Source organism: Theobroma cacao, chromosome 3 (genome assembly GCF_000208745.1).
Source record: "Theobroma cacao cultivar B97-61/B2 chromosome 3, Criollo_cocoa_genome_V2, whole genome shotgun sequence".
NCBI classification, from domain to species: domain Eukaryota; kingdom Viridiplantae; phylum Streptophyta; class Magnoliopsida; order Malvales; family Malvaceae; genus Theobroma; species Theobroma cacao.
The window spans coordinates 32,384,012-32,407,754 of NC_030852.1; the positions used below are offsets into that span (position 1 = coordinate 32,384,012).

At 36.2% G+C, this 23,743-nt stretch overlaps 3 protein-coding genes across 10 annotated transcripts; 1 reads left to right on the forward strand and 2 right to left on the reverse strand.

The window, feature by feature from the left end:
- LOC18606215 (pentatricopeptide repeat-containing protein At5g47360) lies at positions 599-3,991 on the reverse strand. 8 transcript variants are annotated; one of them, XR_001927300.1, is made up of 4 exons: positions 2,175-3,673; positions 1,421-1,946; positions 1,214-1,278; positions 599-1,000 (listed from the first exon to the last, which is right to left on the reverse strand). XR_001927300.1 is itself a non-coding variant. In XM_018118556.1 (2 exons), exons 1-2 carry the CDS (start codon positions 3,596-3,598, stop codon positions 1,919-1,921), a joined length of 1,452 nt encoding a protein of 483 aa, XP_017974045.1. In that variant the 5' UTR covers positions 3,599-3,673; the 3' UTR covers positions 1,307-1,918. The 8 variants fall into 8 exon arrangements, 1 of the variants encoding a protein (XP_017974045.1); XR_001927303.1 differs by lacking the exon at positions 1,214-1,278 and having other exon boundaries at positions 1,869-1,946; XR_001927299.1 differs by lacking the exon at positions 1,214-1,278.
- On the forward strand, positions 6,742-8,895 carry LOC18606216 (uncharacterized protein DDB_G0284459). The gene has a single exon (XM_007039699.2). The coding sequence runs from the start codon at positions 6,922-6,924 to the stop codon at positions 8,554-8,556; it is 1,635 nt and encodes a 544-aa protein (XP_007039761.2). The 5' UTR covers positions 6,742-6,921; the 3' UTR covers positions 8,557-8,895.
- Positions 13,117-15,361, reverse strand: LOC18606217 (homeobox-leucine zipper protein HAT4). Its single transcript, XM_007039700.2, has 4 exons — positions 14,989-15,361; positions 14,267-14,577; positions 13,937-14,016; positions 13,117-13,819 (listed from the first exon to the last, which is right to left on the reverse strand). The coding sequence occupies exons 1-4, from the start codon at positions 15,164-15,166 to the stop codon at positions 13,486-13,488; spliced, it is 903 nt and encodes a 300-aa protein (XP_007039762.2). The 5' UTR covers positions 15,167-15,361; the 3' UTR covers positions 13,117-13,485.

The following is a 23,743-nucleotide window of genomic DNA, read 5'->3' on the forward strand; positions in this document are numbered from 1 at the left end:
ATTCATAATACTTGCATTTTTTTTTATTACTTTGCTTGTTGATATACAAGTAGTATTATGAAATTGACATAATATTTCAAAAGATTTTTTAACTATTTAAAGTAATTTAAACTTTTGATTGAATCATTATATTTTTATTTTTTATTAAATATATGTTTATAATTAACAATTGATTCTTGTCAATTTCACTTGATGGCGACATGCTAACTGACGTAATAAATGACAATACAAAAAAATAAGGTATTTATATACACATTTAAGTGTCAGAAAAACAAATTTATTTACACTTTTTTAAAAAAAAAATAAAGATTTACATATTTAAATTTGAATGACAAATTTGCATACCTAAATTAATTGAAAGCATTCGAGTCCTAAACTTAATTAAGTATTGATGTCGAGTTTTTAATGGATTATGTCTCAACCGCCCGTTGATTCACAGCCAAGAGCTGAAAGCAAAATTGGGAGGTGGCAAAGTTGGGGTACCACTAACCTTTTAAATACTGTTATCCAATTCGTACCAAAAAGAGAACAACGACAAGAACTTGGAATTAAAGCATTATAATAATGAAAAGGGTACGTGGAATTTAGCCTGTTTAAGTAAAGGACAAGAACTAATGAACTGTGCATTCATGTGAGAGCAAGATGTCAGCTCTGCCAACAGAAAACATTGATCGTTTCAGCATCTCTACGAACCAAAAATGCTAAGAGCTTGATAACAAGTTTGCTAACTGAGTACAACAAAAAGACAATGAGAGGTGGACGCTCTCCGTTTATCGAGGAATATGTATTCTCTGAGGATTTGTCAAGAAGAAAACACAACACCAGGTCTTGACGCATTGCATATTTCCAAATGAATGAATCAGTTGGGGAACATGAGCAATTTGTTCCTTCTTTCCTGGGATTACTCATGATGCCTACTTACATAGATTTGGCAAACCCTGGATTTCTTTTCTCTTCTTTTCTCTCCCCAGGATGAACAAAGCTCATGAATCACTCAATACTGCAGGTAGGAACAATGATTTCAGTTCTTTTCTCTCCATCTACAGAGAGAGAGAGAGGGAGAGACAGAAAGGCAGACAGCATCATAAAGTCAAATAAAATAAGAAACAGAGACATTCATATAAAACAGGAAAAAGGAGAGGGGAATAAAAGCCTTATCAACAACATTTCAGTAGTTGTTGATACAGCGATTAAGCATCAGGGCATCCCTTACACATGATGTTTGTGTAATACTTCAGATTCGTCGGATTAAAATAAGTTATCAAAACCTTCAGCAATCTGTATTAACAATAGAGATACCACATACAAATATAGACTAAACAATGGATTCAATTATCTTTGTCCAAATTCTCTGATCTCAATCACTGTTCCATACTAAGTAGTAAGAAATGTACATATAGCAGGGCAAAATTAAACTTACGAAATACTAAAACGACTTGCAATAAGTTCTGAAGAAGAAAACTTTGTTTCAGATTGCATTATCCACTCCACAGTTATGATGCTTTGGCCTTTACACGGCAACAATTGCCGTTTTACCATGCAATAACTCATTTTCTTTCCCTAACAAATTTGAAAAGACAATATGGACTAAACAGCTTCTTTATCAGATGGCTTTATAAAATCCTTCAGCAATCTGACATGCATCTACGCCTTTCCTTTGCAAGGTAGCGTCCTAATACAAATTGCTTCAGCCTTCAGGATACACAAGTTAGGCTGATCAACAGGAGAAAGATTAATAGTGTAAATTGTGATCTTAACCCCTACGAAGTTCACAAGAAGAGGCTTTTAATTACGCAAGATAATATTTGAAATGAAAAATAAGCACACATAATTGAAAAAAAAAAAAGAGCATCCTATAATCCACTTACAACATGACATAAATCGGAAAAACAACAACTTGACTTAGCTGTATTCTCATTCAGACCAGGATCATCCTGAATAAAATCCTGCAATTCCATTAAAAAATACCATCATTAACTTCCAAGGTGCTTACTGTATTGAGGATTATAAGAATCCTTGGTTGTGTCTTTGTATGGTTACAGTAAAAGCAAATGCTAAAAATCTTATTCCAGATGTTTTCCCTCTTTAATTAAATTTCTAATTTATCAAACAGAAACTTTTTAGTAGAAAAGAAGGCCCTCCAAGGCATATAAACAATTGTTTGATAATATCACCTTCCTATCCTACCAAGCTCAGTAACTAGCTGCTTATCTCCACAGTTTTTCAGATGTTCAATAATTTTGTCAACATAAGGAGCTTTCAAGCGAATTCTTTTTTCAAGCATCGACCTAGCAAGCTTTGCAGCTTCAACCGAATGGCTTTGCCGACAAAGGCCAACCAAAAGAATAGAATAGATATCAGCGTCAATGGAAGACAAGTATCGCATCCGCTCAATTTCTTCATATAAGTAAAAACCATCAAGCACCCGTCCCTCTTGACAGATCTCCCTAATCATGATACTACATGCAATGCTATCAGGTTTAGCCCCAGTTGCTAACATCTTCCTAAAGAGCTTCTCTGCCTCATCAAGTCTTTTAATCCTTATCAAAGACACCACAAGAGAACTATAGCAATCACCATCCGAAACGCCACCCCCAGGAACAACTTTATCAATCAACTTATAAGCTTCTTCAACATGTCCCTCGGCACAGAGCCTCTTGATCAAAGTACTAACTGTTACACGATTAGGAGCACACCCACAAGTTCCCATTCTATCCAAAACCCTCAATGCCTTTGTTGTCTGACCCTTCTCACAAAAACTTTGAATCACAGATGTATATGTGATAACATTTGGACTACAACCGTCACCTTCTTTCTCCATCTCCCCCAACAATTCCAATGCCTTTTCCACACTCCCATATCTACAAATCCCCTCGAGAAGAGCAGAATACACCACCGCATTTGGAAAACACCCATGCTCCCTCATAACCTGAAACAACCCACAAGCATCCTCTAATCTACCAGCACTGCAAAACCCCTTGATCATAGCCAAATACGTGATCATATCAGGATAAAGATCAATCAAGCCCATCTCTTTCATCAATTTATCAGCCATATCCATATCCCCTTTCTCACAAATCAACCTAATAACCATATTATAAGTAGTGGTATCAGGTCGTAAATTAAATTCAGGCATTTTCCTCAATACCAACAAAGCCTCATCAGTAATCCTAGCTTCTCTACACAAATTCAAAACAACCTTAAACATTTTAACGTTAACCAAGCACTTTTCCACCTTGTAAGCTTCAATAACATCCAAAACAAGAAACGGGTTTTGCTTAATTTTCAAAAATTCACAAGCTTTGCTATACATATAAGAGCTATGTCTATAATTTGATTGAAGACCTGCCCATATAAAAAACCTCAGACCCATTTGAGATTTATCAAAGGAGCATCTTTCTAGCACTTCACAGACACAATTCGAGTCCAGTTTAGAATTGACTAAAGCTAGGGTCTTCTCTATGTTGCTCTGTTTTTTCTGTAAATGAGTGAAGAATTTGTCTGCAGAAGAGGCTGTGCTAAATAGAAAAGTGAAAATCTTGTTTGGTTTTGAGGAAATTGAGATTGAAATGAAGCGGGAGAGTGAAAGAATCGGCATGGGTTGGGGTAGGAATTTAGGGGCTTTGAAAGTTTAACTGTTGGTTAAACCCTAATCCTAGAAAAAAACAAATGGGGGAAATCTTACCCGAGAGATGGATGGCTGAGTTTTGGCGAGAATAAGGATGTACTGAGTTGTTCGATCACGGCCGAGTACCACACGATCAACTCATTTATTATCACCATGAGTATATATCCATAGTAAAAAATGAGAAGGATCATTGCTCAACATCTCTATAACTCAACTCACTTTGTCTTTATCCATTTATGTTAATAGGATAAATAAAGGAAGTGAATTAAGCAATAATTTTACCAGTGTTATATCAATATCTTGCTCAAAACATTAAATTGACAATACTTAAAAACATTTATTAAGGTGTTATTTTGGAGGAAAATGATTGTTTGTTTTGATGATGAACTGAGCCCAAGGCTCAAGCTAGAAAAGAAAACCACAGTCCCATACTTCAGTTGAACAAAAATGCTTTGGCATATTCTAGGAAGAGGGACATCTAGACAAGCTTAAATAATTAGGACAAAATGTATAGTCTAACATTGGACAATCTTACCAGATTAGTGGCCCAAACACTTAAGAGGTAGAAGCCTAACAAAAGTGCCAACCCCAAACAGAGAGTGGTAAATTTGTGTGTCAAAAAGGCAGAGAGAATCAGATGCATTGTGACTTATTTCACTTTCGGCCACAAATTGGAGAAAAGAAGGATACCTTATCAGCCTTGGTCACTTAATGAGGATTATCATCCCTTAATTCTTCTTGCTTAAAGTTGCCTGTTATTTAACATGCATGGGCAGCTCCCTTCACATGGCTGTTGGGGGTTCAAATCCTTTAAAAGCATGTGGGAAGGATGACTCAACCGTGGCATGGCATGTAACTTTGTTTATATTGAAAAGGCTTAGAGTCTGCTAGTTTCTTTTCACAGAAGCATCGTCTGCTTATTGATAGCAAACGTGTTTGATGTTGATTTTGAACAGCTATCAAAATTCCTTCTGAACTTCTCTTTTGCTAAACTATACCTTTGTAGTTGTATGGACTTGATGAACTGAAAACGCAACTGCCAACTAAGATCTTCCAATTCCCTTCAAATCTTTGAAGGACAGGTACAGTGTCGCGAATTAATTTTTATCAGTGCATGTAACCAGAAAGTAAACAATATTATCAATTTAGAGGAACCAGAATATTCCAAGAACCACGCCCACATTTCCACCATTAACATCCCCATCAAACAGAACCAGCTGTTTTTATTACAAAGCACACTGAATCCCACTAATCATAACTTAGCTTCTCCCTTCATCTGCTCAGCCAAAAATGTTGACAGAATAATAAATAGCAAGAAAGCTAAATGGAAAGCAAAGAAACGACAAAATGGTTGAACCAGTTCTTAGCTTCACAATGGGAATATATTGTTGTTTAGAGTTGTTCTGTTATTAGGACAAAATCATTGGTCAATCTACGTCGGACATCTCTCTTTTCTTTTCCTTATTTTTTGAAATAAAAATGGAAGAGGACAAGAAATGCTTGAAAATTCTATCCAAATATGAAATATCAGCATGATGAGCCTTTACCAGCTAAAGAACCTAAAATGGGGCAAGATCGAATATATCAAGGGGAAGAATATATTATAAAATAGTATGAAACCCGAAACTTTCTTGGTCAATATATTAAATCCTGCACAGTAAGATTGTTCCAATCTTCCAAATATGCTGATGAAGTGATGATGAAGAAATGACTAGGTATAGGGGAAGACCACCAGCTTCTTCTTCTTTCTTGTTCACTCTTTCAATTAATTAATAAATTAAGAATGTAAGTTGATATTAAGTTAAAGTATATCCAAGTCACTGCGTGGCCCTTAAGAGCATCTAAATATCAGGTCCAGACATAGGAATAGAATGAAGAAATGCAGAATGTAAGAATGGAGTGAGTAGACAGACTAAGAAAAGCATTCCCCTCTCCTAAATTGCAAACACTGTCCCTTCTAATTCTAGAGTTTTTTTTTCTTTATGGCCTCCACAGAAAAAAGCTAGCGTACGCAGTCCAAAAGAAGAATCCTGGCCTGGCCATCTAGACGCAACCCATTTGCCCCTCGCTCTATCCCTAATTCCCATAATATCCCCACCCAGATTCTTTTCTCTTTGTTTTTGTCCCCCTAATTTTGCATATTCTGAAAAACATGGCTGAGTCCTTTCTTTTCTCAGCTTATTTTTTTTTTCTGGGAAAAAACATATATAGTTCAGTCATGGAAAGTTGTCAATCAGAATATGGGGTTGAAGGTAACCTTTCACTAGAATATATAGCTTGAAGAAACTTAATGAATTTTATTGTTGATGGGTGTGATTTAGGTTGCACCAGCTCTTAGCTCTTACTGGACCACTGGACCATACGTTTTTTTTTTTTCCAGCTTTTACCTAATGCTGATATAAAGTGAGAAAAGGAATGGATGGATTTTATCGAATAATGCAAATGTTTTAGATTGAGCAAAGTCTGATCTCTAACCATTTGAGATAGCTTTTCCACCTAGATTCATCTCCTTTTTTTTCTGAACCATGAGTCACCAAGCAAAATCTTCACCTCAGCAACCAAATTCATCCTTAGCTTCTAACTTTTTGCCTCACATTTCAGAAATGCAGGTTCTGCCTCCAAACTGTCACAAACAAAAAGTTTTAAATGATAAGGACTTGATTATTTGATGATGGTACTAAGCTCAAACTAAGTTCCTGGCTTTTAGACTTGTTAAAGGAGCATGACGTGTCTAGCATCTTTTACAATTTAAGTATTTAACCATGGAAAGACTCAGTGCAAAAATTTGAATAACAGGATCACTGAACATGACTGTAAGATCTTAATTTTCTCACTCTTAGTTGTTCATCATTTCAGCCCAAATCCATCAACTCAACCACCTTTACCTAATAAGCACAGAAGAAAAATGGAGAAAAGAAAAGCATCGGATGAAAATTGAGTCCAGAGAAGGCTTTATCCTCAGGCTAATATATCAGATAAAATAAAAGAAAAGCAGTAGCAGAGAGAAAGGGTAATGAGGCTATACATGTCATTTGCTAAAAGAACCGTTAAAAATTTGAAAGCAAACCAAAGCTTAGCTTTAAATATGCTCACTTCTCCCACCATTCCTCCTCTCTTCCACTCTCTTTCTCTGCCTTTCCTCATTCTCCACTTTTCCTTAACCCCGAAGTCTTCTTTTCATCTCCTCCTTCATCTCCATATTCTTTGGCACAAACAAAGCTTACCAAGAAAACAAGAAAAAACCCCCTCTCCTCTTCTTTTTTTTTTTTTTGTTTTTGGATCTATCTTCTTCAATGGCAGATACAGACTCCTACACCAAACGGCAGCAGCTAGTAAAAGCGCAAAACCAAGCAAACCCGAGTAAGTACTATAAACATTTCCTGAACAAAGCTCTCGTAGTCATAATATTTTTGGTTATAATCCCAGTTTTTCCCTCACAAGCACCTGAATTCATCAACCAAACTCTACTAAACAGAAGCTGGGAGCTTCTGCACCTTTTATTCGTTGGGATAGCCGTTTCTTACGGGCTTTTTAGCAGGCGAAACGATGAAATAGAGAAAGAAAACAACAATAACCAATCTAAGTTTGATAATGTACAATCTTTCGTGTCTAGATTCCTTCAGGTGTCATCTGTTTTCGATGATGAAGCTGAAAATTTACCCGGGTCTGACGAAAGCAAGGTCCAGACTTGGAGTAACCAATACTATAGGAATGAACCTCCTGTTGTTGTAGCAAAAGAACATGCTGTTCTTGATGAACAGAGAAGTTCTAGCTCTAGAATCTCCGAAAAGCCTTTGCTTTTGCCTGTTAGGAGCTTGAAATCGCGTGTTTTGGACGCGAATAATCTTGAGACAAGTAGGGAAAATAGTTCAAATTCTAGCTCTCTCAGTAGGTCTGATTCTAGTTTTAGTTCCAAAAGGTTTTCAAATAAAGGTACAAATGGGGCATTGGGAGGCTTGGATCAAGATGCTTTGGAGAAGAAGTTGAATGAGAATAATGTTGTTCTCCCTTCACCAATTCCTTGGCGCTCAAGATCTGGAAGAATGGAAGTGAAAGATGATATTGAATCTGAATTCAATAGGCTTGAATCTCGGTCCTTTAGGTCACAAACTAATCGTTTGTCTCGATCCAGTTCCCTGTCTTCTTCACCAAAGTTGTCCCCTTCACCGCCTCTATCTTCGCCAAAGAAGTTATCTCCTTCTCCTCCTTTGTCAATGGAAGCACAAGCCAAGAGTGCAGAGGATGTGGTGAGGAAAAAGAGCATTTACAGGTCTCCACCCCCACCACCACCACCACCTCCACCCCCACCAATAATTCACAAATCGTCATCACTGAAACCAAGTTCTACCTTGATTGATGATGAGGTTTCCTTTGATAAGGATTTGCCTTGGAACTATGCAAGCGAAGACTCGGATGGAGACACATTAATGGGGACACAAAGGGACTATGTTGATGGTTTGTCCAAGGGAAAGTCACTTAAGATGATTCGGCCAAGTGATTCGCTTAGGGGAACAAGGAAAGATGGTGAAATTGAGAACGGGATCAATGGCAAGACAGTGAGGTTTGATCAAACATCATTCAGGACGGAGAAGCTGAACCGTGAAAGTGTCAGTTTTATGCCAAAGCCAACTTTCATGGAATTCCCGCGGGAGCAGAAACATGAATTTGTTGAAAAGTTGGTAATGGAAACCACTGATGATGAGTCAGAAAGCGAGAATGAGGAAGTTGGTGATACTTCCTTTCTTTCAAGCTTCGAAAGAAGTCCAAACATTGAGGAAGCTAGTCCGAGCAGTGGTATAGATGGAGGTTCTGATGTAGATAAGAAGGCGGATGAGTTCATAGCCAAAGTAAGAGAGCAGATCAGGCTTCAGAGGATTGACTCTATTAAGAGATCGAGTGGCCAGATGAAGAGGAACTCTCCAAGGTAAAGTTAAAGAGACATCAAGCCTTAAATATTTCACGGGATGAATTTGTATTCGGTTTTTCAACCTTTTTTTTTCTTCCTTTTGTTCTGCTTCTAGCTTTACTGAAGGCCTTTTTGAAAATAAGGTCATGGCATACATAGATAGTCTGGGGTTTCTTTCATGTAACCAGCTACTGCATTGGAGAATTGTTTCTGTTCTCAAACTTGTCGGTTATTGCATCTCCTGCATTGTTGTAATTGAATTGGAAAAATAGTCTTTTTCCAATGCATTTGACCTAGTGTGAATTCAGATTTTCAGCTGCTCAACAAGCTGATGATCAAAGAACATACAGCTATCTCAATATGTCACGCGTCCACTGAAATTTTGTCATGACAATAGACTATGGATTGTTGCTCCAGAAAAGAAAATTGATTAAGAAAAAAGGCCAATTAAGAGTAAAGAATATATGTTGATTGGTGTCTTTGTTCAGTTTTAAATGCCCATACTTGATACTTTTCAACTTGTTATCCTTGAAACCTTGAGAAAGCAATTAGAAGAAGGGTGCTAAAGAGTCAAGCTGTTTCTATTATACTCCAGTTCATAAATCTGCTGTTCTTCTCCCAATTCCCATCTACTCTAATAGCAGACCCTAAACCTCAGCCTTATTAAAGCCAAAAATTATTGGTATACTGAGAAGTTAACTCATTTACGGCTAGCTTCTCTTTGCATGGAAAAATTGTGACAACAATTCATATTCAGAAGCTGTCATGTTCTGAGTTGCATGGTTTACTTCATCTAACCGGAAGCAGTTTACAACAACTCTGTTTGAAATCTGCTAATCAACACATGAGCTTCATCAGAGTGGAAAGCAAGTTTAGGCTAATTTTATATAATTAACTTCGAGAAGAGATGAAAATGGAAAAAACCGAAACTGCTGGATGATGCACAACAACCAGTATTGAGTTCCAATCTATGTGCAGTTGGTAAGTGTTTTTTTTTTTTTCCCTCTCCCTTTCCCTCATATTACGAAACTTGTTCTCGAGTCAAAAGCAAAGCATATATTCTTTCCAAGTTCAAGCAAAGAATGCTAAGCTTGTAATTTGGATATCATTACAGTTTACATAACACCGTTTGTAATGCTAACAAGATCAGCTTTAAATAAGCGCGAATCGATCTTTGTCTAGTTAGTCACTTCACAACCTCATTTTCCCGTTGTTAATTGCCCATAAAAGCATCACTATCTCTGCCAAATACGAAATTTAGTGCACCACCAAAGAGAAACAGTCTTGGAATATTGAAGACCATATATGTTCCTGTACCTATTCCTGTAGCCAACAGCTCAGAGTGAAAGCTCGATCTGAAATTCTCTTCGATGCCGCCTCATGCTGAACAGTACTGCCAAAAACAGAGCTGAGAAGGTTGCTGCAAATTCGAATCGGCCCACTTTTAATGTGGGTTTTTAAGGCTTGATGCAAAATTGACCCAAATGCATTTTAGTGAATAACACTCTTGCTTTAGTGGGCTTCCCTTCTTGATGAGCCCTGTCAAAACCTAAAATGTCCTCAAAGGACCACAGCCCACCCACCCTATTCATCGTTGGGTGGGGAATGGGGAGGTGGTCAGGGTTCAAACTCGCCACCTCCCTTGTACCTAAAATACCCAACAGTTCTAGCAAATGGGAAATATGGATAGCACAAGCTCTTCTCTAGAGAGCAATTTTTGTTGAAATCAAAGTGCTTGATAGAGAATGAAAATTTTGGAGGACAGGCTCTTGTGAAAATGAATAATCAGTTCTTTACTTCCTGCAACACAATGTGTTTGCTTCCAACTTTTCCATAGCCTCTTGTGCCCACAAAAATTTTCTTTTCTTGAACGACAGTGTCTATACAAATTCCTGGAGTCATAAATGTTATTCTATGGCATATTCTAAAGTAATAGTCTCAACAGACTGGTTACAGAAAATTCCTACAACTTGGGGCATTCACATTCCGAGGGCAATTTACATATCTGTTTGATTCAAGGAGAGAATCAAAACGATCTCAAATTGTGATAACTCTTAGGACCACACTGAGACATAATCTAGTGCCCTGTGCCCTAGATTTCGGATTCAAGGTCCACTAAGGACCTGTTCTAAGCAATAGGAATGTGTCTGCGAGCCCACAATCTAGTCAGGGAGTAGAATATGTGATAGATAATCGAGTCCATGTATTCAGGGTTAAACTTTTTACTTGACAAGGAAGACACTGGGTTTAAGTTATTGCAGTGAGGGCAGTGAGATTTTCCCTCTGGTCACTTAGACAGGAAAAAGAACAACACAATGCTGCAGTACGTGAAGATATTTTAAGACAATCCACTGTATCTACAGGACCAGGGAATTAATTGCTGATACCTAACAGATTTTGTTGTGTTGGCCATAATCAGAAGAATATATGGTTCGAATGCTCCTGAACTTCTTATGAAAGGCATGGCATGTCCCTCACATTTATTATCCAAGATTCGCTTTTCCCCAGGTCTCGTGACAAGATGCTAAAGAAGTCTTTGTAACGCCTCCAATTTAACGGGCAATAATTTGTACGAATATATATATAAATTTAAATTTAATAAGAAAATGTTTTTTGGTAAATAAAACCGTAAGACAATCTAAGTCAAAACGGAAAATTACTCATAAATTGGATGAGAGTCTCCATAGTTAATATCAAAATAATTATCAGCCAAATATGTGAGAGTTAAGTGCGATACTGCATATGCATGATTGGAGTTACCTCTTGAACTCCTGTCAGCCACATGATGTGTTGCGCTTTGACAAGGACGTCAAGACATTAATGGAAGAAAATTATAATATTCCCAATCTCACTTTGAAAATTTGTGAAGATCTACTATAATATATATATATAAAAGCTTATACTTATAAGGTGATTTTTATAAATAAAATCGTAGAACTCTTTTGATCAAAGCAAATAATACTTTCTTCACAATTGATATTTAGACCAAGTTCCATTACTAGGAATATGAAAGTTAAGTGTTACATGAGGCAAAGTGTTAGATCGTGTTTAAAGTAGAGAATAAGCCATTTCTAAAACCCCACATCACTTGGTATGATCTTGGTTCGATTTTGTGTGTAATGTGTTACGCGTGATGCGCATATCAAGACCTTAGTGGGTGGAGATTATAATGTGTTCAATCCCACATTAAGATTTGTGAGAATTTGCTTTGGCATATAAGTAGAGTTTTTGAATTTCTACTTGTCAAAACCATGAGAGTTTTCGAATCAAAGCAAACAATATTTCATAGGTTGGACATAAATCTTTATAACCACAATGAAGCCACCTATTGAACTTGTAAGAGTTATATCTGTGATAATCCTATATCATGAGATGTGTTGGAGTTGATGAAGATGTTAAGATTTTAAGGAAATAAAAATATGGTAAAATTGTGACCCATTTAATCTCGTATTGAAAATTTATGAAAATACTTTATAATATAAATGTAAAATTATACTTATACTTGTAAGGAAATTTTTTTTAATACAATCATAAAACTTTTTGGATCATTATAGACAATATCTCATAAATAGGTTACAAATGTATAAAATTATGAGGCATTTCATATCAAAACAGACATTATCTCATAAATTGGGTGCGATGTCCATAAATCCCATTTAAATGATGGGTTTCTCCACAGTAGAAAGCAAGTTGAACGTGTTATACTGCTAATCCACAGCTTCCTGCCCAACAGGGAAATAAACATTGGAGGCTACGGGTGACCCTGTCAATAAGCAAATCCTACATTGTTTACCTGATTATTTATGGAAAGAAAAAGAAAAACAAAAACACAGCAGGGTGAAATTCCGATTGAGCTATGTAACATGGGAGTGAGGACAGGTAGAATAAGAAGTGGGTAGCCTGTCAATTATTAAAAAGTTATATTGTTCTTTTGTGGTGCTCTTTACAGGATCAAATATAGATAAGCTGATTCATAGACGCACAGCTCTATATCTGATAAGAATTTTCAAGTCTGCTGACCCAAACAGATGAAGAAGAACAAAAGCATGGTGCTTGTCATTTCAAAACCTTTTCTACCGAATACAAGAGTTTGTTTGGAAGGTGATCGTGACTTTCTCTTTTATTATTATAATTTTTTTTATCGTAAAGTTTTCGGGTGATTGCAACACAAGATAAGGGATTGAATCATGCCCATATTTGCAAAGGATTGAAACTAAAATAGTATCCCTTAAATAAGCCAATGAAAAGTGCATCTCCACCATTTGCACTGTTCTTCCCTCATCCCACACCTCGAGGAATTTACCCAAATCACGAAAACAAAAGACATACACTAGAAGCTACGTTCTAGATTTTGGGTTCATCATACTTTATTAGACAAAGTGGCTTTAAGACATGATTAAAGAATATTAAGTATTCGTCAAACACTACGTTCAAATGCTTGGCAAAGACCCCGGAAATTAGGACCAATGTTCACAATTAAAATACAAACCCTTGCTCAAAACGGGGGTTTAATTGTCCCCACACAATCCCCAAACCTCCAAATTGTAAAAGGAAAATTACAAAAAGAGAGATTCCTTGTAACTTGAATTGGAACTTGGAGCACAAGCGTTTGCTTTTAAGCTTTGGTCAAATTTAATAATTAGACATTTGCACTTTACACCCAAAGTTCTCTTCCCCACCACTCAAAATGAAGGAGGAAGATGTAATTAGCATCACTAATTAACACCAAAATTAAGCTAATTAAATATGTCAACCTTGGGGGCGAAAAAAAGGGATTAGATGGGCCCAATAATACAAAACATGAAGACCCACCAGAATCACATTGTAACCACCATATCTTAGACCTAAAACATTTGAACATGGAAATCGGTACGCTATTACACTGTTCTCCGTACGCAAGCATGATTCTTTTTCCATTTGACCAAACCGCCCTTGTGGATCGGGTTTTAATTTACGATCGAGGACGAAGAGCATCGAGCGGTCCATGAGGGATGGGAGCAGCTGGGGCCCAGGGGTTGATTGGGATGGGCCTGTGGTGGGTTTGGCCCAGCTGATGGGACCGTGGATCGACGGTGGATGATGCGTTGGGTGGGACCGCCACCCTCTCACATGATGGGCACATGGTGAGGGTGGTAGGTGGGGTCATTTGCATGTAGAATTGCGGGGAAAGTTTCAGTGCTCTCAGCTCCTGAACTTCCTTCTGCAACCGCCTGTTCTCCTCCGTCAGATTCTCACAGCATCTCTTTAGGAATTCACAGTCCACCTCAGTTTGCTTCAGCTTGGTCCTGCAAAAAGAATTCCAGTCCCATACTCAGTAAATAGTGTTACTTCAAAAGGACATAACAGTCACTTGAATAAATTTCTAACATTGCCCCTTAAAAAAATGGTAGCAAATCTCTTACCTTGCCCTTCTGTTTTGGAACCACACTTCTACTTGTCTGGGTCGCAATCCCAGCTGCTTAGCCAAAGCCAACTTCTGCTTCTGCAAAGATAATAATAGCCATACGTTTATGAGCATAGATACCAAAATACCCTCCAAGTATTATCTGTTTGGTTACTAAGAAAATAGTAACTGACGTCTAGAGCCTTTTCTTATCTTACACCGTCAAACAAGTCAAACTCAACGATCCATAAGGCTAAATTTTTCCCTTTTTAGTTTTCCAAAGGGTTTTTTTTTTTCTTAGCAGCCAAACAGTAATTTTTATCTGAAAGATTCTGTTCAAATTACTTACTGGGTTGAGAGTGTTGTGTTCTTTGAAGCTTTCTTCAAGAATAGCAGACTGATCTTTAGAAAGCCTAAGCTTTTTTCTTGAGGTGTCACCATCTTCTTCATCACTGATGCCACGAGAACATGCTCTTTCAATCTCATGCTCATCTCCATTACCTTCTCTTTCGCTCCTTTTTCCACTTACACTCGATATCGTGCTGTTAGGAGATGAAACTCCAGCTTCTTCTTCACAATCGACCGCTGATGGCAATCTGTTCACGTCGATTCCTCTAAGAAATGATCTTGTCTCGGCCCGGCAAGATTCTGAGATAGGATCTGCATGCAAGGACCATACTTGTCAGATAAAAAGGCTGGGTATTTTGTCTAAATACAGAGGGGAAAAAAACTGGTTTTTGAGGCTGAGATCTGGAGAAAAGTAGCAGATTTAGAGGCTTTTGCATGTGAACATGAGAAAAGTGCAAGTGAAAACGATTGTCAAAAAAGCTACTTCAAACATGAAAAAAGTAACAAAGAAAGTAATAATTTTTTTAATTGGGTTGAATTTAAAAGGGAAAAAAATGATACTAAAGCATTAGAAAAAAAAAAAAGGAAAAGAAATTGATTCGTTTAAGCTTCCGTTTGGTTCTCGGGAAACCAAGGGAAAAGGAAAAAGGATGGAAAAAATAAAACGAGATCTGAAAGCTGATGTCCATGCAAAGACAAAAGAAGTGCCCGCAAGAAACATACCTGATGGAGTAGAGGCATCGTTCCATGATGGCCTTTGAAGCGTTAAACCAGAAGGAGAAGAGCAAGAATTAGCAGAGGATGGAACCAGAGAAGGCCTTAGATTCAGCTGTAAAGAGTGGTGATTCTGAGGGAAGCTCAGGCTCAGACTCAAACCCAGATCTTCTTTTCCCACCATCATTATTGTTTTCTCCTCCCTTTTTTTTTTTTTCTTCTTTTCTGCTCTTGCCAAACACAGCTTTTTCTTGTATAGTAGCTTAGATTCTCTTTGGTGTGAACAAGGGTGAGAGAAAGAGGGAGTGTGAGAAGGAAAAGATTTGGGTTTTGGAGTTTTAAGAGAGAGAAAGAGTTGAAAGCTGATGGGTATGTAAGAGGGGGGAATAGGGATTATATAGAAAGCAGAGAATAGGAGAGAGTGGTGTGTAAGTTCAATCATGACTCGTTGTCAGGAGGCCAATTATCTCAATCATGGCTTTTGCTCCCCAAAATAATACCTAACTCTGCTCCTTTGTCTTCTCCCTCTCTCTCTCTCTCTCTCTCTCTCTCTTCTTCTTCNTGCTCCCCAAAATAATACCTAACTCTGCTCCTTTGTCTTCTCCCTCTCTCTCTCTCTCTCTCTCTCTCTCTTTTACTTTTCACCCTCACTATGGTTAAATGGCAAAACTTCTTCCATCTCCTGTTTCTACACTTTCCTTGTTGTTTACTGCCACTTTGCTGCTGCTTCCTAGCAAAAATATAACTGAAATTTTGATTGCATCGGAGTTTACCATAAAGAAAAAACTTAAATGTGCTATTGACGAAGTTCCCTTTTTAGTTTATAAATCAGTCAAACATAATTATAGTTACAAACTCTCAAAATTAACTGCATTTTATTATCTACCATTTATACTTTGACACATCAAAAAATAACAGCAATGGTGCAAAAATGTAGGAGGAAATTAATTGTTAATATTATTTGTTCTTAGCTAGCAATTGAGTAAATTAAGCAAATGAGAAAGACACAACACAAGGATTGCTTGGTAGAGGAAGGGATGAGTGCTTACCTAATGTACAACCAAACTTGGATTAACTTCCATCGCATGCAACATTCCAATTGGGGTGGCATTTAGCACGCTTTGGTGAGCAGTTAAAATTTGTGATCATCAAGGCATGATTCACAACTTTGACTCTTAAAATTATTAAATTTAGGATATTTAAAAACCATGCTTTTGACGGCATGATAATCAAACACAAATTTTGTCTCAAGTCAAATAAAAAAAACCCATTTTATAAAAAATAAAAAATAAAATATGAATAAAAAACATACGCAACCTATGTTTTTATTTATTTATTCATTTGTGTTTTTTGATAGCAACCGACGTTTTTTTCCTTCAATCATACATTTAGGTTGCGATTCAAAAATGTCATTAACAAAAGATTTGTCAAACTCAGATTGCTGGGATATCATGATTGTCCATCAAAATTGAAAAGGAAATTCCGTGGGGGTATCAATTTTAAGGTTAGTTACCAATCAAAGAAACCAAAAATAGTTAAAAAATGAATGAGAAAAATAATAATATTGGAAAAGGAATGTTGAAAAAAGTATAACTCTAAATGCTATAATTAATGCAGAATGGTTTTGCCAGCCCCAAACCAACCTAAAATTAATGCAACCAGATTGCTCTCATTATTTGTCTCCGAATCCCAACCAGAAAAGACCAGGAAACCCCGAATATCATGAATCTTGTGCATTCAAGCCTGTGGGCCACAACCCCCACCTGAACACCTCACTCTCCATGCCCTTCCTGCCTCTCATCCAACGGCCTTGATCCTACCTCACATCATAGTCAACAATCCCTGATCAAACCCATTTGTGGGGCCATGTTATCTTGTGCTGTATATAATTGGGAACCAATGCCACTGATGCTTTGGACAACCATCAAATCATGAGTGGATGGTGATGATTGGAACCAGACAGATAAACTTTTTTTTTTCTTTCGTCAATTTTTAAATTTATTCTTTCTTTTCATTTTTAGAATACTTAATACTTCTTCTTTTATATTTTAAATTCAATTTTTATTTTTATAACATAAATTACACACAAAAAATCCTTTTTTTTTAAGATGTGTGAAATAAATCAATAGAAAACATGAGTGTGGGACCCAAACCCAACCTCTTTATCTTTTGAAAAATCTCACCTCTCCCATGCGCTTACCACGAGGGGGGAAGGGGGGGTTACTAAGACAAAGGCGTCGCTTTCTTAACCTTTCTATTAAAACAAAAACGCTTTCATTCCTTTTTCCAAATGTTGTCTGATGCGCACCCGGAGCGTAGCTTCACGCTCGATTAACGAACGGTCTGGATTGATCTCATCGCTGAAGATGAGGCGTGATCGTGACGGATGGAAAAGTGCGTCGGAGGAGCCCTAGCAGGAGAAAGTGGTCCTTGACAATTGTGTATGTAACTTGTCATGCGGCTTGGTGGCTGTGATCTCATCGGCTCCGTCATGATCAACGTGAGACCAATTATTGAGTCTCCTGATTTATGAACGAAAAATAGGCATTTTTACAATTAATAGCAAATCACAACGTACAACCTTACTATATCATTAAAATCAAAAGAAAATGTGTCTTAATTTGATTTAAATATACTAGGTCTTGCACACCCACAATGTGGACGAAAGAAATAAATAATATTACTATTTGAAAAGAATAAAAGTTCTATTTCCAAACAAAAAAAAACTTATTTAATAGTAGAAAGTTCTTTTAAAAATGCATGTAAAATAAAAAATGGCATGTGTATTTTATAAAAAGGCAATGATATGACGTGAAATTTTAATAACTTTTTTTATTTTTTATTAATTTATTAACTAAGTTGATGCTCCATCATAACTCTATCACCAACTTATTTACTAATTTTAAGAATAGTATAAATTAAATAGCATGAATTTAAACTTATCGTTTGTTACATCATTATTTTTCATAATACTTAAACTTCATTTTAAAATTTATTTTCTCAATCTTGTTGCAAAAAAACAAGATATTTCTAGATTAGATGTTGATCAACATACAATATAATCCATATTTAAATTTAGGTTATGCACCTTGTTTTGTTTAATAATGTTAAAGAACAAGTATAAGATACTATAAAAATGTATATTAAAACTTTTAACAAAAAAAAAATGTTAAATACCCAAATAAACCCCTGAACTATGTAAAAAAAATTAATTCAATCCCTATCCTTTTATTGCATTCAAATAAGTCATTAAATTTATATTTTGAGTCAAACAAGCTCATCTTCTTAACTATTGATTAACTTTTATTAATCAATGATACACGTATTATTTTTATACCATGTCATCTGCCACATGACAAATAACGTGACATTAAATATTATTAATTAGGATTTGTGTACTTACTTTTTTACTAATTTACTCAATATTAATCAAAAATATTTAATATCACATTATTTACCAAGTAATAGATGATAGATATAAAAGTGTCACATGTACCGTTAACTAATAGAAGTTAGTCAATGCTTAGGGAGAGAGATTTATTTAATCTAAAATAAAAATTAAAGAGCTTATTTGAATGTAATAAAAGATAAAATAAATTTATTTTTTTGCATAGTTCAATAGCTTATTACGAAATTTAAAAAAAAAACTTAAATAATATTTACATATTTTAAAAAGAGGTGAATTTACACTTAATTATCCTATGGAAGCGATGAATTCTCAATGTTAAACTAAGAGGCTGGTTATGAGTGAAAAAGAAACGAAAACAGAGAGAGAGGGTTGTATAATTAATGGCATTAATTGAAATTTGGCTGATATTAGAAAGACTTTGGCTCATTGGTTGAGTGAATGTGACCAAGTCAAGATTGAGTGAGAAGCCAAAGGAAAAGAAAGGTGAGGTATGTGTGTGGGGGGAGAGAGAGAGAGAAAGAGAAAGGGGACAAGGGAGAGTGGAGTTCACGTGGGGAGAGGGGGTGCGAGAAATGAGGGGAAAGGGAAGCGTGGAAGAGAAAACCTCTCTTAACTCACGTGGACCAACATGTCTTGCCTGGGGACACGTGCTCCGTGGTCCCCATCCATCCTTTTCCCCTTCTACCCACACGGTCGTGCGTGTCACTTTGTCCCTTCACACCCCGACAACTCTCTTCCTCACAATCATTTGAGACTCCCCCTACCTTCCACCCACTCTTCCCCCTTGCCCCGTGCACTCCACCTTCCCCACATTCGCCACTTAACCCCGTAGCTTGAACTCCACGCTCCATGACTCGGGCTTGGGATTCCCCCACTGTGAACCGTTAATTTTGAGCCTATCTGTTTCTCAATTGGCCGATCTCTATCTCCAGGTTTTCATGCAACTTGGTCCCTAGCCAGCAGTATCGCAGGGCAGCCGATGATATATAATAAAATTACACGAATACCCTTACTTTCGAAATGACCAAAAAGTCCTCATATAGATGAGCTAATCATTAGGGCTTATTAATTTTGAAATAACATGCTTTAATCATTATTGTTGTTTGTGGGGTAGACTAATAATTTCCTTTTGCAAAATTTTTGCCGTCCAAAACGTATTTTTTTGTTAGTTAAATATCTTTATCTCCCCACGCTTGCGTCAAGAAGGGAAAAAGGCTTCATCATGGGTTGAACGGGGGCAGGTGATCTAAATAATTGGTTAGGAATGTGTCATTCAATGGCTTGGGTCCCCTACCCTTTCTCAACTTGACCATCCAGTTTACTTTTTGGAATAGTACTTGCTAGAGCATCAATCATATCCACCTTTTGACAAGCATATAATGGAACTGCTTTTTAAAGCTAGGCAGATAAATGCTTACTAGGAAGAAAGGATTTTGAAAATCAGAGTTGTAATAAAATTATGGGTAAATGTTTCATACAGAATTAAAGAGAAAGAATATGCTAAACTTCTTTTAAAGATCAAGTAGAAAAAAATAAACTTGTCTAATTTTGCCACTTCAAAAACGTGATAACTAACTAGCATGAAATTCAACAATGATGACAGATACTGAAAATTGCTACAATTATTATGAATTGGGGTTGTGTTAATATTGCGTGGGAAAAAAAAAGGTAGTTGGACTAAATCTCATAAGGACCAAAAATTATGCCCATAATCAAAGTGTTATGATGAAAAGAAACTCCATGGTTGAATTGTAAAATGGGCCATCATTTGTTTTTGACTTTCATTGCTTTTCGCTAAGACAAATTAACCAGCACTTTCTAGGGAAGAGGAGAATCATGTCAATTGATGTCTATGCAATCAATAGCAAAAATTTTGCTTTCCAACAGGAGGAAGAAAGAAAACAAAAAAAAAAAAACTCACTCACCCGAGCCTTCCGTTTCAATTAGAAGCACATGACACTTTATTTTATTCATGTACATGTTTCACCAAGAGACTTAATAATTATCAGTACTAACAGTTTGGGCTTTCTCCATTCTAGCTTAGCTATAGCCCTAGCCTAGACTGAGTGCCTAGATCCTTCCTTTGCCTATGTGTTTATGCCACAAATGAGTTGTTTTTGTTCCAACTTGCACGTACACTTGTTCTATTTTGGAAGAGATATTCGTTAAACACCCTTGCATATATAATTACTTTCATTAATTCTAAGTGATAATACCATGTAAAGAAAAAAGTTGTTACCGTCGACTATAAGGGATAAATTATCTACTACTAAAATATTAATTATTGTTTTATTTCACGAGGGTTGACATATATATTAAAGGACCAAAACATCTAGATTATCTTTGTTGAATATTGGTAATTTGTTTTTGGTGATGGTGATATTATGTGAGATATCAATATTAAAAAAAGGGATGAAAATGAAAATTGGGAAAAGGATCAACGTTAAATATGGTAAGCCTTCAAATCATAACTAAAAGAGATTCCCTTAATACAATCAATTATTAGCGTGAATTGGGAAAAGCATCCGTGACCTTCCCGGAACTAATGACTGAGAGCACTGTTTTAAGGAAACTATCATTGGTTTTATTTGGCCCCCAAAGACAACTGAACAACGACACCCCCTCCCCCCGCGAACACACACATACACACAAAAAATCCAAATCTAGTACCCTGGAGAACACCCCACGCGCCACGACATCGCACGATCGAAACCCTCCATCAGATCCATCATATGCATCGACGGCCGAGAAAAGAGTGTGTGAGGGGGGTTGTCTGGGTTAAGTTGTGATTAATGAAAAGTGGGACATAGGAAGGAAGATAAAGGGGGGCCCCGACAAGATGTCGGGTGATGATTGAAGGTGTCCCCACGGGAGTGCGTGAAAGCTGTCCCCACGTGTCCCCTATTACTAAGGACCCTCCAATAATGGATCTCCTGTGCACTACCCGACAATACCCATCGTTGGGGGGGGGGCTCTTTCTTTTTTTTCTTTTTTCATTAATTTTTTGGGATAAGGACCCTCTTCTTCGCACTCTTCGGTCCTCTTCTGTTCTCCTTCGTTTGATCTTGCCCGTACGAGGCTCATTCCACCATGTGACATGCACGTGAAATTGGTCCCTCTTTGCCTTCTTCCTAACCCTCATTCATTTTCACATTTTAAATTCATTTTCTTTCCCTGTTTTACTAATAATTGGCTTTTCCTTTCTCACTCGATCGCATGAACATGCATTGTTTTTTACTATGATACGTGGACAAGCATAGTATACTCGTACAGGTTGAATTACATATTTGATAGGCAATATTTGTTTCTTACATATTTTAAGCAAAAGATATATGTATATATCATTTAAATTAAATGTTAAACTATTATACGTATTTATGGCTAATTCTGTATAATCTTGTATTTTCTTTGCCTTATAGGTGATTGTTTAACCTTGTAGAATGAGATTTCTTCTATCTTATACAATCTCAATCAATCCATGTTAACTAATCACAAGTATGAGAAGTCATGGCAAGTTGTGTTCCTTCTAATTGGTTTGCTTTTTTAGATTTGTATTTTTTCTACTAATTGACCAATGAAAAAGGGAACCGCAACAGGTTCTCTCTCTTCCATTTTCATGACCATGAAAAACAACTAATTAAAGTGAAAATGAACGACTCTGGATGGATATCACACTATGACAATGTATAAATTTGTTTTAATATGTGAAAGAATTGACAAACTCATACATGTGAAAATCTTTTGGAATGGATAGTGAAATATCCAAAAATCCAAGTCATTTTCCACATACGTGAATACCCTCCAATTGGTGCAAGTAATCGAAGACACCCAAACCATCCATAAATGGTATTTTCATTATCCAACAATCTTATCAACGGGGGACCCTGGCAAGAGTCTTTCAATCTCCCATGTGAATCTCACGTGAACAAGACCCCCACTCTCCCCCCCTAAAAGGTTGTTGCTCTCAATCAAGTTGAGTTGAGATCACACAGTTAATTACAATGTTGTCCCTGTCCTTCGTTTTTTTAATACATCAATCCAATGTTTAATTGTTCAATGATTTGGTTTTGTGTGATTACGTGGTTGGAATTTTTCAGCTGTCTTATTCAATGGGTCCCCCACTTTAGTACAACTCTCTTGATTAGACTTTTCACTTGGCTTAGTCATGTCCTCATCATATAGAATCTCAATCTTTTCGGTTGTTTGATCTTTTGTTACCAACTAGTCCCCCATGGTCATTTATCAAGATTTAAGTGCAAAGGCAAGGCCCTCGTTCCTTCGGGGGGTTTGTCAACCTTTGCTCTAAAAAAGAAGATCATTTTCATTTTCTTCCATAATAAATGTTGCATTTATTTTTATTTTGAAATTTTTGATATAAAATCTCTACTAGGATCATTGCATTGCCTAATTTAAAGTGATGCAAGTTGAAAAGATATATGAAGATTCGTGGGACAAAGACCAAAAAAAAGGATTGGTTTATATTGAACACTATTTATGATCAAATGAGTTCAGTTTAATGTATTGTCAGTATCTAATTTATATACTATCATTTAATTATAAAATATCACTTTATCGATATATAAAAAAATAAAAAAATTTCAAAATATATATTTTTAAATTTTTAAAATTTATTTATTAATAAAGTGACAACATTTGATTTGTTAATAATATATAAAATCTATAAACCGACAATTCATCAAATATATAAATAATTTTGTTGTTTAATGTTAATGGTACGGATAATTAACTTATGTTTTTTTCTCTATATAATTTTCATAATGTTTTTTTATAGAGTTTATGTAGGAAATTTAAACATAAAACTTCAAATATTAACTAGGAATATTGTTGACCCGAGCTAGCTAGCAAGCATGATGTTTGTCTCGAACAAACTTTCACAAAATTATTATTTCTAAGCTTAACTACCTGCCATTAGGGCTTGATCTTACTTAACATTACAGGAGATGGGTTGGATTATCTGGTCAAACCTTAAACTCAGGAATCAAACCCTAATTCATGGCACATTGTTTTTGATCTCCCCTCCCGTGCAAGTGGGTTCAAATAATAATATTTCTTTCCTAACTAAAGTTGCAAACGAATCTAATAATCTTCTCAATAAATTAATTGTTATTTAGTTATATATAATCATCATTGTTGTCAAAACCTTTATAGCTAGCTAGAGATCTCATTTTCTCTTGTACTTCCATTTTCCATTTAACTCCAAATTCTGATCATCGACTACCCATTAATTAATATACAATTATGGAGATGATGGTAGTTTTTAAAGCTTAAACAAAAATTTTTCTGCAAAAGGTCTTTTTTTTTTTAACTACTATTAAAGGGGGGAAACAAACGCTT